We start from the raw sequence: 15,568 nt of genomic DNA, 5'->3' as shown, positions 1-15,568 counted from the left end.
GGCCGGGCGCGCATGGGGGACGCAGAGCGCCCCGCGGGGCGGGCGGCGCCGCCGGAGCCGCCGCGGCCGCCGCGCCTGAGCTGAGCGGCTCCGCCTCCGCGCGGGGGAGGCAGCGGTGGGGCCGGGAGGGGAGCGCCATCCCCGCGGCGGCCGCGGCCGCCCGTTCCCCGCGGCGGAGCAGGAAGATGCGGCCCGGCGCCGGGCTCTGAGCGATGGAGGGGGTCCTGTACAAGTGGACCAACTATCTAGCAGGTAGGCGCGGGGGCCGGGCCCGGGGGGCGGCGGTTGGGGCTCGGCTCGGCTCGGCTCCGGCCGTGATGCGCCGCTGCTGTTGCTGCTGCTGATCCTCGGGGGGTCCCGGCGTGCTGCGGCCGGCCGGAGCTGTCGATAACGCGTTGGCTGAGACATTGGTGCTCGGAGATAAGCCCCGGAGAGCAGCCGAGCGTCGCCACGGAGGCGGTCCTGGGGCGGCGGTGGCCTGGAGCCGGCTCCGGGGCCGGGCCGAGGGGGGCAGCGCTCCTCGCTCTCGCCCGGTGCGGGCGGCGGTCGGCCCGTGCCGGGCCGGGTGAACCCACTGCCCCGGCAGCCGCACGGAGCTGTGCTCGGCCCTCGCCTTCTGCCGAGACCCTCTCGCCGCCTGGATTGCGCCTTGCCGAGTTAGTCAGAGACTCTCAGCGGGACAGCGAGCGCCTGTATCCCAGCCTGGAAAGCGCATGATGAACATCAGTTTCGTTAAATGCGTTTTTGGAGACGCTGCAGACAAAAAGTTCTGCACCAAATATTAGCATTTGCCTTGCTGTCTTTGACTGATCCTCTGCTGTAATAGAGACACCATCTCCCTCTGGGGCAGGCAGAGGGCCGGCACTGGTGTCAAGGTGAAGCATTTCTCATCTGCAACTGATAGGGCTAATTGTCTCTCCCAAACAGTTCAGCATGGGATCATGCTTTATCGTGCCTCTTATTACACTGCTGTGGCAGTATCTTCTCTGCCCTCTGGTTCTTCAGCACTTCATATGCGGAATTCTGTTTCAGCATATGCAGGTTGTGAGTGTGAAGTAGTGTGAAACTTGGTTCTCAGGGATTATAAAATGTGGGCCACGTTGTGAGGATTGTATGGATGTGCTGTGAAATGAAGTGTACAGAGTGTAATCTTGAATTTTTCAGAGCAATTATGTGTCCACAGATACATAATTGCCCTTCTTGTAAAAGGGAGCAGTTGTACTGTAATTAGATAGATATTTGATGTCTTTGTCTTTTCTTCACAGTAACTATAGAGAAAATACATAGAGGAAAAGTTGTGGTTATGAGAGAATAAGCACAAAGTTGGTTCCAAAACAATGAAAGTTGTCACTTTCATGTACGTTAGTGAAAACGTTGCTGTAGCAAAAGATAAATGGATAAAGGCAATGAACTCTTGTGGTGTTTGCTCCTCTTTAAGTATGTTATTAAATAAGCAAATACTCAACAGTAGCTGTGAATGCTATACATACCATGGACTGTTAGCATGCAGCTAACTTCTGCTGGAAGCCAGTAGTCCTCTAAACCAGGGAACTTCAGAACCCTTCCTTAGGCTTCCATATAACAGTAGTCTGGTTATTGAGTGGCTTTGGTCTTCAGACTGCACAGATTGATTACTTTCTGGTGTGTTACAAGAGTAATTTTATGTTTGCCTCTTTTGTTTGCCTCTTTTATACTCTTGTTAATGTTTTATCAGCCAAATAGATTAATTTTATATACAATTTAGGAATTAGACTAAACTTTCACATTTTTGGTCTCCCTAGGTTGGCAGCCTCGGTGGTTTGTTTTAGACAATGGGATATTGTCATACTATGATTCCCAGGATGATGTTTGCAAAGGCAGCAAAGGAAGTATAAAGATGGCTGTGTGTGAAATAAAAGGTAAGAATTAATAGATTTCTGCTTGAGAAAATTTTAGCTGCCATGGAAATAGAAAAGATCACCAACCATACGTTTTTGCATCACATGTTTTTCCTCCTCTGTTTTTCCTCTCCTTTTTTGTTTACCTGTAGTCCAGTGTGTCAGCTTCATAGTTCATAGATAATAATGAATTATCACAGATATTAATAATCAATATTATTAATATTAATAATATTCATTAGCACAAATAATAATGAATTATTAATGTATGATAATAGAGTTCTGTGTTGAGATTTAGAACACACCATTTGTTACTTTTTGTTTTTAATAGTTATGTGCACATGGTTCATGCCTAAAGTTATGTCAGCTAGCTGCTTAGTTCTACTGCTTTTTCCTCTTATGAGCAGGGATAGAGACTGCATTATGAAAACCAGTGTTCCAGAAGAGCAGCAGCTGTGATCCAAAAGTGGCGATTCTTTTAAACCAGAAGTGTTTAGTCTTTTGGTTTCCTGAGTAATTTTTACTTTTGTCACTGTTAGCAGCTGCACACATGCACAGGTGATGGGTGTATTTCAGACAGTAAGTGAATGGTTTGTTCTGAAGTAAGAGTTTAGTCTGTAGAGTATTCCTAACTGTAGGTCAGCCTCCTTGGCTAATAGCAAGGTGTTTTCTAGCTTCCCATTGTTGTTGACTATGATTTTTTTCCAGATCCTCACAGGTGACTCAGCTTGTGACGTGGGTACTTTCATATTAAAAAGTGGAGCTTATTTTACATGGCCCACCAAGTGGCCCAATCAATTTTTCATGTGGTAACTCCTTTTTGTTAGTGTTTCTTTAGTATAGATGAAATCAGTGAAATGTAAAGAGGGGAGGATCACTTCTAAAATTTTTTTTCTTTTTGCCATTCCACTTGATTTTGCTTGTTATTTTGTTCTTTTGGTGAAGGGGGAGAAAGGCTGAGCAGCTTTGGGCTTTTCCTTACTTAACAGTGGTGCTTTGTGTTTTACTGTATTACTGTGGGATTATCATAAGCATTTTAAAACACTTTGAGCAGTATTTAATAAATGATTGTTACTCAGTTGAGGTTATTATTTCAATTTTTTTTTCTCTTCTATCACAAGTTCATGCAACAGACAACACAAGAATGGAGCTAATCATCCCAGGGGAGCAGCATTTCTATATGAAAGCAGTTAATGCAGCTGAAAGGCAAAGATGGCTGGTGGCACTGGGGAGTGCCAAAGCCTGTTTAGCAGATACCAGAACAAAAAAAGAAAAAGGTATGTATGTTACCTAGAGTAACTAGTTACTAGGTAACACTTCTTCCAATAATCATAGTATAAATGTTTTGGTGCAAAGTCTTTTAATATAAATTGTAATTATTTGTAGTCGTCACTATGGTAAATTCCCCCTCAGTGTTAGAGTTAGAAGTCACCTGCATTGATCTCTTGTATCTGAAGAAGCTGAAATGCTACAAGGTGTTGTTGTCACTAGAATAAACATATTGTTTGTCGTTGTTGTGAAGACATTTAATTTCTGATGTTATATTAACTCTTTATAGTAACTATTACTTTTTCCATAATTTCTCTTGAAAGGCCTAATGTAGCTGTTTCCAGCCGTTCTGGTGGGTGACATAAGTTTTATCCATTATTTTTTTCAACATTACATAGCAGCCAAGAAAGATTTCAACTTTATTTTTCCTGATAATGTGTCTTTTTCATAATAGCAATTAAATTAGCACCAGTTATCCAAAAGTATTGTTTGCTTCAAGTGTAATTCTTGATTCATTGCAGAATCCAGTTTTCCTCAAAATCAAGTGGAGGTTTAAGTGGATTTTTAAATTGATCTTTAAGTGAAAAGTGCTTAAATATTATAATGTGTATGTACATTGTATGCAATAAATTGATATTTCCATTTTTTTCCATAGAAATAAGTGAGACCAATGAATCTCTTAAAACCAAAATGTCTGAACTTCGTCTCTACTGTGATCTTTTGATGCAGCAAGTTCATACCATACAAGAATTTGTTCACCATGATGAGACTCGCTCTCCTCCCAGCATTGAGGTGCACAATTCTAGAATTGCTTTTCCTTCCATTATATAATACACCTCACAACAAGTTACTGTTGTTGTCTTAAACCTTATTCATCTCGCCAGTGTTGATGTCAATTTTCAAATGCTTGTATGTAGGTGTACTAATAGCGATTTTCTGTGTGTAAAGTACCTGGATGGTTTAACTGTAATTGTGCCAGGTGTTAGGAACCAATTGTGTTCCTGAGCCATTTGGTTGAAAGGCCAGTAGAGCTATCATATGAGAAATACAATATTTTGTCTTGTTTTGCATCTCTGTTCAAGTAGTTGAAACAATCTTAATTTGTCCATTCTTACTTTCTTCTGTGGGATGGTATTCCATTTTCTTATCAGTGAAAGCTAGTGTTCCAGGCATTGTAAACATGCAGTGTAGATATCTGTCTCTGAATGTGCACAAGTACAATGTTAGAATGTATTCCTGCTTTTGAATGAAAGGACTGGAAACTGTGAATGACTTCATTCTTTGCACTCTTGAGCAGCATGTGAACAATGTTGTTGGTTCTTTAGTGCAAAGGTAGGGGTTGGCACTTAGTCACAACAGAGCAAGTTTTCAAGGTGAAATGGACCTGCAGCTCCTTGCTCTAGAGTGATAAAACTGTTCACACCTTCTGCTGCAATTCATTTGTTTCACTGAATGATCTTCTGATACCAGTTAGTCACTCTGAGACAAGCTTTGCAGTAAGGCATTGTTGGCTGGTACCTTAAAGAAATTCAGATGTCAGAAAGAAATTGCAATGCTGTCACATGTGTTTTCTTAAATTGGCCTTATGGTAAGGCATACATTTGATTAAAAAAATGGGAAATATAAATTCTTAGTGGTAATGAGGGAGATTAGTGTGTCTGGGAGAGGTGCTGGAGGAAAGTTGTATTTGAATTTTTTTATTTTTTTCCTTGCTCATGCTTGTGCTTTCATTTACTTTCAGAACATGAATGAAGCCTCTTCCTTGCTTAGTGCCACATGTAATACATTTATCACAACACTTGAAGAATGTGTGAAGATTGCTAATGCCAAGTTTAAGCCAGAAATGTTCCAGCTGCCTCACCCTGATCCCTTGGTTTCTCCTGTGTCACCATCACCTATTCAAATGGTTTTGACATTTTGAAATATTATCTTTTCTAAGTGTCATCCTGGTGGTTAGACTGGGGGGAGGAGTGGCAGAACGCTGTGCTATTGTAACATGCTATGATGTCCACAGTTGAAATCTTGACTGAGTTATAAGTCAGTACTGGTCCCAAATATAAATCAGTTTTCTGTTCTCAGTCTTTTGCTTTGCAGTTTGCTAGCCTTTACATCATCAGAGTAGTTTATCATACATGTCAAGGCCCTGTAATGAGGTATCTCATAAATTAATGAGGTTTAACTTTTCCTGAGTTCAACTGTTTGGTTTTTTTAGAGTACTAACTATACACGGATATAAAAATTACATAACTTCACCTCTTGCTCAAGTGGTTTGTGACTTGAAGCACTTTAGCAAGATAGCATATGTTTCAGTGTATGTAATTTAACATGTTTTTATTAATATATCATTTCCTTATTTAACAAAAAGATATATCGTGATAAAGATATTACTTGCAAAACTATTCACTATTAATTAATTCCCTTAGAGGAACAATGTATGGGGAATCAAATGCTTTCTCAGTTCTGTGTATGTATTCCAAGATGAGCTGTATTGTGCAATATTGTTGTGGGAATCTCTTTCTTTCCATATGGATCTCTCATCTCTTTATCTTCAATCACTTTACTTACAAAGCTGATCATTATGATTTAAAATAGTAACTTTCTTTGATATACATAGAGATTTGACAGTAATAGCAGAGAAACCACAAGGAATCAAGAGGCATAATTTGGCTTTATTGTGTAATGAGGAATTTGAACTTCCATTTGGTAAAGGAAAAATGTCTTGATACTTCTGTATATCATAGCAATTAACAATGGCTTCAGCTTCAGGGAAAGAGGGAATGAATTCTACAGACAGGAGGTAGCATCTTTTTGTAGTAAACTATTTCCTGTGTGAATGTGTAAAACTTTTAATATTGATGGCAATCCATCTATTTTCATATAGTTTAATCAGATTTTTAACTGAGAGTGGTTGCTTTTTTAAAAAACATATTGCAGTCTCTCTTTGTAAAGACTGTAAATAAAGCAAGGTGTAATGTAGATATCCATATCATTCTTCTGAGTAGCTTGTGACATTTTTGGTGTTGTTTGTTCTTTGGAATTTTTTTTTCCCCTAGATGAAGCGTTCCATTAGCCACCCTGGTCCTTGCTATTCAGAAAGGTAATTTTCTGTTTCCTTAAGTTTTTTTCTTGTGTCTCAAAAGACCTCCCTGAACTTGCTAGCATTAAAATCAAAATATGAGATTAATTGTTTGCGTGGAGAAAAAATTAAAAATGATAAATTGATCTAATTTTAAAAACAAAAGGTGCAGATTATTAGCTACTGGTGGCAGCTGCTATTTTTAATACAGTACCAAAATTTCATCATGCTAGAAGCTTTATGTGAATGGCTTGTTTTGGCAAGTTCATGAAATAAGAGCTTGAAATGCTAACATTATTTTTCAGTCAGTATTTCAGTTTCTGAAATTATTTCCTTCATTTTTATTTCCACTTTCAGGCTTTGTAGTTGTGAAACTAAGATTGTTGACTGTCCTTTTTTTAGTCTGCTATGGTAGACTAGCAAAAAAGCATTAATGCTGACAATTTAATCTGAGCGCCAAAGTTATTTCCAATTTAAAGTATATAAAATTGATTGGGTGGGAAATAACCAAAATTATTTCAAATTTAAAGTATATAAAATTTGTGTGGGTTGTTACAGATTTTCCTTGCTAATAGATCTCACTTCCTTTGTAGGATTAGTCACTCTGTAAAAGAACCAGGTTCATCTCTTCACCGATTTTCTCAGCGGCGCAGAAGAACATACTCGGATACAGAATCGTACAGTGATACACCTTCTGAAGAGTCTCAGAGTAAGTTTGAAAGGGAGGGAGTTTTTGTATCTTTCAGTACAATTTACTTCCTTGTTTAGAGCAGCACTGACATTGGCATGAGGAAAAATGTTTTATTTGTAAGATTCCTATATTATAAATCAGAGCACTTGTATAGTTTGTTACCTGGTTGACTTGGGCTGGCTTCTGTTGATATTACAAATGATCTTGCAGATGGAGTAGTTATATTGAGAACAGTGGGATTACTGGCAAGATAAAATTAGGACTTATCTAGAAAAGGGATGTTTGTTCACATGAATGGTTATATGGTAAGTGATGTGGAATATTGCTGTTTTTCACCTGTTATTGTCACAAAAAATTACCTTTTTTTGACTTCTGTGAATTGCAGGGATAGTTCACTCAGTGCATTGTGGAAAGGTTGTTCATTTCAGTGGCTTCTTGCCTTTTGTAGAGAACAGCACAGCTCTGAAGGCACACATCCTTGCCAATAATAAAGGTCATTATCAGAATTTAGTCCCTGATTTGATGGGCTGACTTAGTGGTCAGTTCTTCGCTGGTTTTTCGTTCTGAATGTTGCTGGCATTTTGACTCCATTATAACTCCTCTCTAGCAGACTTTAACTTGACTTCTGATTGATTATATTTATGAAATTACAAATACAATAATTGACAGATTGGATGATACTTTTGGGGATTGAAAATTAAATACTTAATTGATCTCTTTATAGGATCTGCCCATTGTTCTAGAGGTGCTGTCAATGGAGATCTGGTATCATCAACCATTCCTGAAGAAAGTAAATCAGTGTCAAAGGAGAGACCTGAACCGGAAGAGACTCTTACATCCTTTTCCTCCTGAAGCAACTGAAAGTATTAAATTTTCTATAAATAATGCTATGCAAAAGCTGCTGTAATTATACTGTTGTTATAGGAAGTAGTTATTTCCCTTTTTAGAAGGATTTCTCTGCACTTTATAGAATAACGTAAATACTATCTTTGAAGTGTATTTTATCTTTATATAGTTTATTTGCAAGAGTATTTTCCTAATATTTCACAGTTTGAATGTGCATTTTTTGGAACAAACGATGGCTTTAACAGATAAGCATCCACATTTGTAAATGCAGCTCTTTTTAAAAAAAAGTGTGGAGGTCTGACTGATATGTTAGTAAACAAGCATTATAAAATTCAGCAAAAAGTTTTCATTTTTTTTGAGAAAATGCAACTTGTGCCATGGGCCTCTTGGTCATTTGTACCAGGTCATCCACCTGGAGCTGTGATTAGCCCCACAATGGCTTTTTTTTGCCAGTGTAAGGGCTGTGGGAATGGGCACTAATGGCTCTGCTCCAGCAGCTTGGCAGTAATTGACATTGCTGCCTTTAAAAACACAAGGATATACATAATCCAGTCCTTATTTTTAGGCAATGAAAGTAGAAATATTTAGTGTATTTTTCTAAACAAATGTATAAAAATAACTTAATATGAAGTATTTGTACCAAACATGGGATATTTAATAGTTTTTATTTATTTATTCTTTTTTGCATCAAAAATTTCTACCTACTTTCACTACTAAAGGTCTAAAGATCTACTGAAAGCTTCAAAATGTGCATAAATTGTTTCTGGGGTGTGTAGCATCACAAATAATTAATACAGTGCTGTTAAGATTTACTCTGCTTACTTAAGATGTTTTTTTAGCAAAGTGTGATAAAAACAAGAGCTGAAATGTTAGACCGTTCTAAGCTGCTGTAGTAATGAATATTTGTATCTATATATGTTTTATTTATGACTTATTTATACAAAAGGGAGGGTCTGTTTTTGCAACTCCTTTATATCATATGAGGATGGTATACACCAGAAGATGGATTCTGCTCTCAGTTACATCAGTGTAAATTTGCATTAACTGTAAGTGAGGTCAGAGTCTGACTCTCTTAATAATTAATGAGTAGTATAGTACAATAGTGCCTACTAGCACCTTGGTCAAGAAGGTTGTTAATATTAGTGTTGTAAGCTTTTGGGGATTTTTGGGGTGTTTGTTTAGGGATGAACTTGGTCTATGAAGTCTTAGCTGTAGAGCACTTGAAGCAAGCCATTTACTGTTCTTGATTTACACAATTGCTAAATAAATGTACAGGGTTTTTTGTATTCAAGCACATACCAAAATCTGTTTTTATAATCAGATTTTTAATTTGGTTTAACTAGTCTTCCTTTTGTGTATATAAATGATTTGAAGCAGGCTGGAAAGAACAGATGGGAATACGAGCTTTCCTTATGAATTTTTGGAATATTGATTTATGTAAATCAAAATAGGTCCAAATATTGAGGAAAAACATATGAGCTGTTGGCCTTATATAAATGTCAGGTTCAAGTGGAATGGAATGGTTTGTAAAAGGGGTTTGTGGATACCCGCTCAGAGCTGTCATTAGTGCTCAGTTCTGTCAGTTTTCATGCAAACTGGCATATGCATATCAGCCACAGACATGCTTGTACATTTTTTTTTCTGAATGTTTGCTTTAATGTATTCTGTATGACACGACAAATAAGTATTAAAGAAGATGTTCAGAGAAGTAAACTACATACTGCAATGAGAGTGTTGTCTTGAATAATACACTGTCAGAAGTGCTTTTTGAAACTTCACTGAGGTTCTGCCAGCTTCTGCAATGTTAATTATATGTCACAATGACAGATACCTTTTTCTGCTTCCACCTACTATGAAGAAAAGAGGCTGCACTCCATGTTGTGGAAAAACAAAGTGAGACTAATCAGTGAATGTAGTAGTAAGTAATAATTTTAAATACTGCCACAAGACAAAAGTTGTTCTGATCACATCCAAGCACAAAATTTGCATGTAATTGCTTCAGTGCTGCTTTGAGGTTTTCTAGGTCCACCAAGCCATCATTTCAGCTTTATGTTTATATGTGTCATATGTTTCTATTTAATCAGACTTTATATAGATACCTGTGCCAAACATCCTAAAATATATTTCAGTGAAATTAGTGGAGATAATATGCTGTCATACTTTTGGTAACTGGAATTAAGAAATAATTTCTGAAAATTATCTTGCTGAATCACAATGATCCATGCAAAGTAAGACTAAAAAATACCTGGCTGCTCTTACATATTTAATTTCTAAATTTATGGGAGGGCTTATCAGGAATGCCTGATTGTATCATTCTTGCTAGTGCAGAATGAGAGGTGAGCCTCAACAGCGTAGGTCGTTGGTACTTCTAGTTTTGATCTCACGTGCTTCTGAGATCAGTCTGAAACTAGCTCAAATTTCTTCACTTAAAGAATATAAGCATGGGACATATATTTAGATGAAAAGCAGTAACTTCAGTTATATCTCCAAAGTTCCTAACATCAGATAATAAGAAATAGAATGCTTAGAAATTACCAGCTTCAATTATAAGGAATTAATGGTAAGGCATTCAGTGATTTGGAGAGCTATGACTACTGAGATTTCAGTGTTCAGGGGCTTTTAAAATACTGTAAATTAATGTTATGTCTTTCAACTTAGTAATTCAGCTTCATTTTTTAAACTTTTTTTCCTCAGAGAAATCAGTCTTTGAGATAGGAATACTTCAGTGGTTGCTTCTGTAAAAAATGTTACACCTTACTTAAAAATTGAAATCACACCTATTTGTTTTTGTTAAGATCATTTTCACAGATTATCAACTTGAGTTTTGCTACACCCCATCACTGAATATTCTGGTGTAAGCTGTTTTTCCTGTTGGTGCAAATTAGAAACTTTTAAAAGGGGTGTGATACCTTAATAAAGGAAATTTCTATGTCTGAAAACCAGCTAAAATGCAATAAAATTAATCTCTCAGTGTTATTATTACTCTCCACCATTAAAATTATTTTTCTCAAGCTGCCACAAGTAATATGTTAGTGGAAAATACATAGCTTTATAGAAGGATTTATACAGCAGCTCACAGAGCTTTGTTAAAATGTTTTTCCTTATGCATCAGTGCTCAGGAAACATGAGTGCCAAAGGCTTTCATACACTATATCAGTGGTGAGATATTTTTATAAATTTGGTCCTATAGCACAATAGATCTGATCTGTCTATCTAAGAGAGCAAATGTCAGCTTATATAGTTAGAAATCCCAGTATTTGACCTGGATATAATAAGTAAATAATTCAAAATGTTTGTCTTTTCACCCAGAGATTGCTTAATCTGTTGTCTTTAAAAATGTTATTCTTAGGGATGTGTTCTGTGCTATGGAATATTGAAGCTTTGGGTTGTGACTTCTGCAATGTCACTCTAGGTTAGCATTTGCTTAGCAGTCTTGTGGAAAAACACTGGCTCAGCTGGTTGGCCTGCAACATTATCTATTCAAGCTGTGTTTCAGCAAAGCCCCTAAGTATTTTAAATCCTATTTTTAGACATGAGTGACTCATCTGCTGAAAGTGCTTGCTTTTAAGTGCTGTGCAGAGTTGGGCCAGAGAGGTGCTGGCAGGATGAACTGGCTAACACCATCACACACAACAACACACAGTGTGTTTCCTCTTCATTGACTGAGTGTTTTGAGACTCAGTAGAGGCCATGTGAGATTGAGTTTCCAGTAGCCTTTGTGTAGAAGGGGCCATGGTTAAATCTGCAGATGCTGTCTATCACTTACCTCTTTCTGCTGAGATAATTAAATATCTAGTGTGTTTTTAGTGTTAGCTTTATTATGTGCCTGTGTACACAAGTTACTTGTTAGCTAAACAAGACTGTACCTATGCATTTTTTTCTTGTGTTGAGTTTGTTGGTTGGAGTGTTTTTAAACATCTAAAGAAATGAGAATTAGAAACTTTCTTCAGTTGTTTTTTTTTTTTCTTTGAATGATTTAAAGATTAAAATAAACAGCCTTTTAAACCTAATATTTTTAAGCTTTTCTCCCTAAGGAAGAAATAACATGCCCTCTTAAACACTTTAATACTTACAATTATTGCTTCCATCACTTCAAAAAATTTGGATTTAGTCCTGACCCAGAGCTTAGCTTTTCTGAAATCCTTGTTTTTACATTAGTCCTTGTTTTGTCCCTAGTTTTTAGCTTTCCTGCATAATCGGGATAGGGTTATAGCAAAGTATAAAAAAAAGATTCTTTTTGGAATAGGTTTTTAAACATTTTATCTGCTCCGTTTCTTCTGATGAACTTGAGTTTGTGGTGGTGTTTTTTTTTTAGTGTTAGTGGTATGTTGACAATCACAGCGATGGCATCATGTTTGCTAAGTAATGCTCTTGCTCCACTTCAGAGAATTTTACAGCTCCTGAAGTGTTGCATTTCTGTGAATGTGTTTGCTCTCAAGCTTTTTCTACAGAGTGAATTCTAGAAGCAGACTTGCTCCTTTGACCTTGATACTCTTTTCCCAAAGATAACATATCCCAACCCCTCCCACAGCTCCCCAAATGTGAAGACAGGCTTTGCTGTGACAGATAAGTCAGCTGACTTGTGGGATGAAGAATTGATTAATCACCCACTGCAGGTGACAACTTGTTGGTCCAGGCAATTAGGGCCAACTAGTCTGTACACGTTGAAGCTGCCAAAAAACCAAGACGGTGTAGAGGAAAGCCTGGAAATAACAGAAGGGTAAGAACAGCAGGGTAAGAATGATTAGGCGTGTGCTAGAATTTATCCTTTGTCAATAAGGAACCTATGAAGAACATTTGTTTTGAAGTAACTTTCCAAGGCTGGCTGGTGGATAGGCTGTTTCTAACAGATGGCTGGATTGTCAACAGTTAACTCCCTGGTTTACATTGGAGAACTGCATTTCTGTCTCCTCTTTTGTTTCAGCAACTCTTTTTCTGTAGTGTAGTACAGGAACTGTAAAAGCAGCATAATAAATAAAGAAGGAGTCACAGACTTTATGGTGCAGAAAGCATGCTTTATTTCAAATGAACAATTCTATCTCAAGGAGGTTCAACAGCTACTAAGCTCTAATACTACATTAGGAGAACTAAAGCAAATTGAAGTGCAGACTGGTATTTGATGTTGTAGCAACAGTTTGTTTTCAAACTGTGGTTCATTGCTTAGTTGCCTGGAAGTGACTACTGGGTGTCTAATACTACCACACAAACTCACTCACTGCACCCTAAGAACCTCTGAGATGGGGTACTGCTGCTGCACTTGAATACCTAAATAGCTTTGTTGATTAAGGGGATGGCCAGGTGATGTTTCTTTTTTAAAAGCTATTCAGGCAGTCAATATGTCAGAAACAGTACACAGTGGGTGAACAAAGTGCTGGCCGCTTGCACTTTGTCCAGAAATTGTCAGTCAGGTAGGACAATTATGACATAATCAGATGCAATGTAAAACATTAAAGCAATGCTTACAGGAGGGTAATTGCAAGCATCACCAATGCCTTACATTTCTGATTCAACATAAATATTTGTGCACGTATGAAATACTGTGCACAGTATCATGTCTTAGGTGTAGGTAATCTTCAACAGGGAGCCTCTCTACCTGTTGAGGCATTCTTAGACATCAACAATGAGTTGAGGCGCAAAAATTAGTTAAATGTTGAGCTGGGTAGTCGTTTGCTAGGAAACTTTCCCCTGCCAACTGTTAGTTCCAAAAGTTACGTTTCAAAATGTCATAAAATAAACAGTACAAAACTTCATAACCGTTAACTTCGGCTATATACAGTATGTACATGTCAGTGAAAAAAGTGGTTTAAATTCTTAGGTCAATAATGACTATAAGTCATAATGTATAGATCTGGACTTTGTCTCGTTCAGGTAGGTAAAAAAATATTTTTCTTTTATATTTACATATCAGATATTTCAGTCCGTATATGAATCACTTGTAAAAAATACAAGTGTAAATAATACAGATTAAGCTCTCTAAGGTGATCGGATATTTATATTCACAGTGGCAGAATCGGTACCAAATTCATTCCCTAAATTCAGAGTATAAAGTCCACCGTCGTTCTTCTGGACATCCATGATGATCAGGGTGGTTAGATCTTCACTGGTTTCGATGTGGAATCTGCCTTGCTGCTCCTGACTGGTAATTTTTCTCCCTCTGCAGTACCATGTTATTTCAGGAGCAGGTTCACCCGAAAAGGCACAGGATAGTGTGAGAACTTTTCCTTCTTCAATGCTGATATCAGATGGGAGAGCTTCGATTTTGGGTGGTACTCCTTTATAAAATAGGGGAAGAAATACCAAGTTAGTCTGTTTTCACTAAGCCATGAAGCAGCTTTACTCTGAGGACTACTTCAGGATAGCTGAAGCACTAACTCTACCAATAATTGTAATGCTCACCTCTCAGACCTGATTTAAGCATTTTACTAGTTGAACTCTCCAGTTGAGCCATGCTAGATTTCCCCATAATACTGCTGGAGCTCATCTCTACAAAGGATTCTTTCATGGAGGACATGCTTTTGGCAGACATGCTTTCAAATTTCATTTCAGTCATGCTGCTACTGCTGAAACTGCTGAATGAAGCCTCTTGTTTAGAAGAAGCCATTTGAAAGGACTGAGAAGAAAAACTTTCGTGCATGCTTGCGTCGCCACTGGTCTTCAATACTACCTCTTTCGGAGGTTCTTCAACTAGAGCTGAGGAGCATTGCAAACATAGAAGGAAAAAGCAACAACATCACATTAACTAACAAAGTCATGCAGTTCTGTATGGTTAATTTTACAGAAATGAAGAAAAGCATAGTTTGCTTTCAATGGAAAACTGCAGTGGAGTATACACTTGTTTACAGTCATTTGAGTCAAGATATCGAAATCACAAACAGTAATTTAGAAATTAAAAAATAGGCAAAAACTTACAGTATGTATGAGCTTCAAGGAAAACCATACATACTTAAGAAAAAACAGGTCATCACACAGTGTTTCTTATTAGAACCATGACTAGAATTAGACACTGAGAAATTAATTGTGTGTGCTCAGTTGATATTTGTAGAAGCTGTGAAACGTTTTCAAGCTCTTAAAAACACAGAATAGTAAAATCTGTATTTCACTGCATTGTTTTGTAGCTGTAAAGGGCAACAGGAAAGCTCAGTCACTGCAGCTTTGCTTTAAACCCACACACAGTCATGCAAGCAAATCACAACCACACCTTGATGCTAGGAACTGGGATATGGTATAGCTAATAAAATAGTAAACCCAGTTCTATTAAATTGCCATAAAAATCTTTAACTGTGGAATGACTTCATTTTATTGTAACAGATTTTTTTAGTAAATAGATTTTTTTTCATTTTAGAAGAAGGAATAATTGCCAGCACCAAGGTCTTAACACACTCATCCTAGAACAAATGCTCATAGCTTTCTTTTACCATGCACCTCTTGATGTAATAGAGCACCTCTGTGCTACTCAGGGTGTTAAAAAGATTTCTAATGCTGTTTTAGGGCTGTATATGTAATATTTAAAAAAAAGTTGAACATCTTAAAATACTGAAATCAACACTGCCAGTGGATTTTATTGTAAGTCATTTCAGTAGACACGCCACAGCAAAAAGTTGTGACTATTCTGAACACAAGATCTGAAGAGCAAACTTACGGAGTACAGTCAAAGATGCTGTAGCAGAACACTGCCCATGATAATTTTTTGCCTTGACTGTGTATTTTCCAGTGTCACTCACTGTGGCATTTCGAATCTCAAGAGAATATATATTTTTAGAGCGAGATACTCTGAGATGCGATGAAACTGCAATCTAAGGAGGGGAACAA

The 15,568-nt window shown here is 37.6% G+C and overlaps 2 protein-coding genes across 5 annotated transcripts in view; one reads left to right on the top strand and one right to left on the bottom strand.

Annotated features, from left to right (window-relative positions):
- Positions 1–60: 60 nt before the first annotated feature.
- On the top strand, positions 61–12,442 carry PLEKHA3 (pleckstrin homology domain containing A3). Of its 4 annotated transcripts, XR_009274986.1 has the most exons (10): positions 61–252; positions 1,782–1,898; positions 2,999–3,154; positions 3,802–3,938; positions 4,888–5,052; positions 6,200–6,243; positions 6,816–6,931; positions 7,638–7,776; positions 9,587–9,677; positions 12,291–12,376. XR_009274986.1 is itself a non-coding variant. In XM_058809197.1 (9 exons), exons 1-8 carry the CDS (start codon positions 213–215, stop codon positions 7,763–7,765), a joined length of 903 nt encoding a protein of 300 aa, XP_058665180.1. In that variant the 5' UTR covers positions 61–212; the 3' UTR covers positions 7,766–7,776; positions 12,291–12,442. The 4 variants fall into 4 exon arrangements, 3 of the variants coding, with proteins under 3 accessions (XP_058665180.1, XP_058665178.1, XP_058665181.1); XM_058809197.1 differs by lacking the exon at positions 9,587–9,677 and having other exon boundaries at positions 12,291–12,442; XM_058809195.1 differs by lacking the exons at positions 9,587–9,677; positions 12,291–12,376 and having other exon boundaries at positions 7,638–9,485.
- Positions 12,443–12,753: 311 nt separating this feature from the next.
- The window catches only part of TTN (titin), a 238,144-nt gene continuing 235,329 nt past the window's right edge, over positions 12,754–15,568 (bottom strand). The window contains exons 304-306 of the mRNA XM_058809603.1: positions 15,399–15,552; positions 14,156–14,449; positions 12,754–14,031 (exon numbers count right to left, since the gene is read on the bottom strand). Coding sequence (XP_058665586.1) covers positions 13,733–14,031; positions 14,156–14,449; positions 15,399–15,552 — 747 coding nt within the window. The 3' untranslated portion in view covers positions 12,754–13,732. The remainder of the gene's footprint in view (positions 14,032–14,155; positions 14,450–15,398; positions 15,553–15,568) is intronic.

Source organism: Ammospiza caudacuta, chromosome 8 (genome assembly GCF_027887145.1).
Source record: "Ammospiza caudacuta isolate bAmmCau1 chromosome 8, bAmmCau1.pri, whole genome shotgun sequence".
Taxonomy (NCBI): Eukaryota; Metazoa; Chordata; class Aves; order Passeriformes; family Passerellidae; genus Ammospiza; species Ammospiza caudacuta.
This window is presented reverse-complemented; position numbering and strand designations above follow the sequence as displayed.

Coding starts and splice junctions, on each gene's coding strand:
- PLEKHA3 (XM_058809197.1), top strand. CDS start 213: ATGGAGGGGGTCCTGTACAAGTGGACCAACTATCTAGCAG. Junction 253..1,781: donor GTGGACCAACTATCTAGCAG/GTAGGCGCGGGG, acceptor TGGTCTCCCTAG/GTTGGCAGCCTCGGTGGTTT. Junction 6,244..6,815: donor GGTCCTTGCTATTCAGAAAG/GTAATTTTCTGT, acceptor CTTCCTTTGTAG/GATTAGTCACTCTGTAAAAG.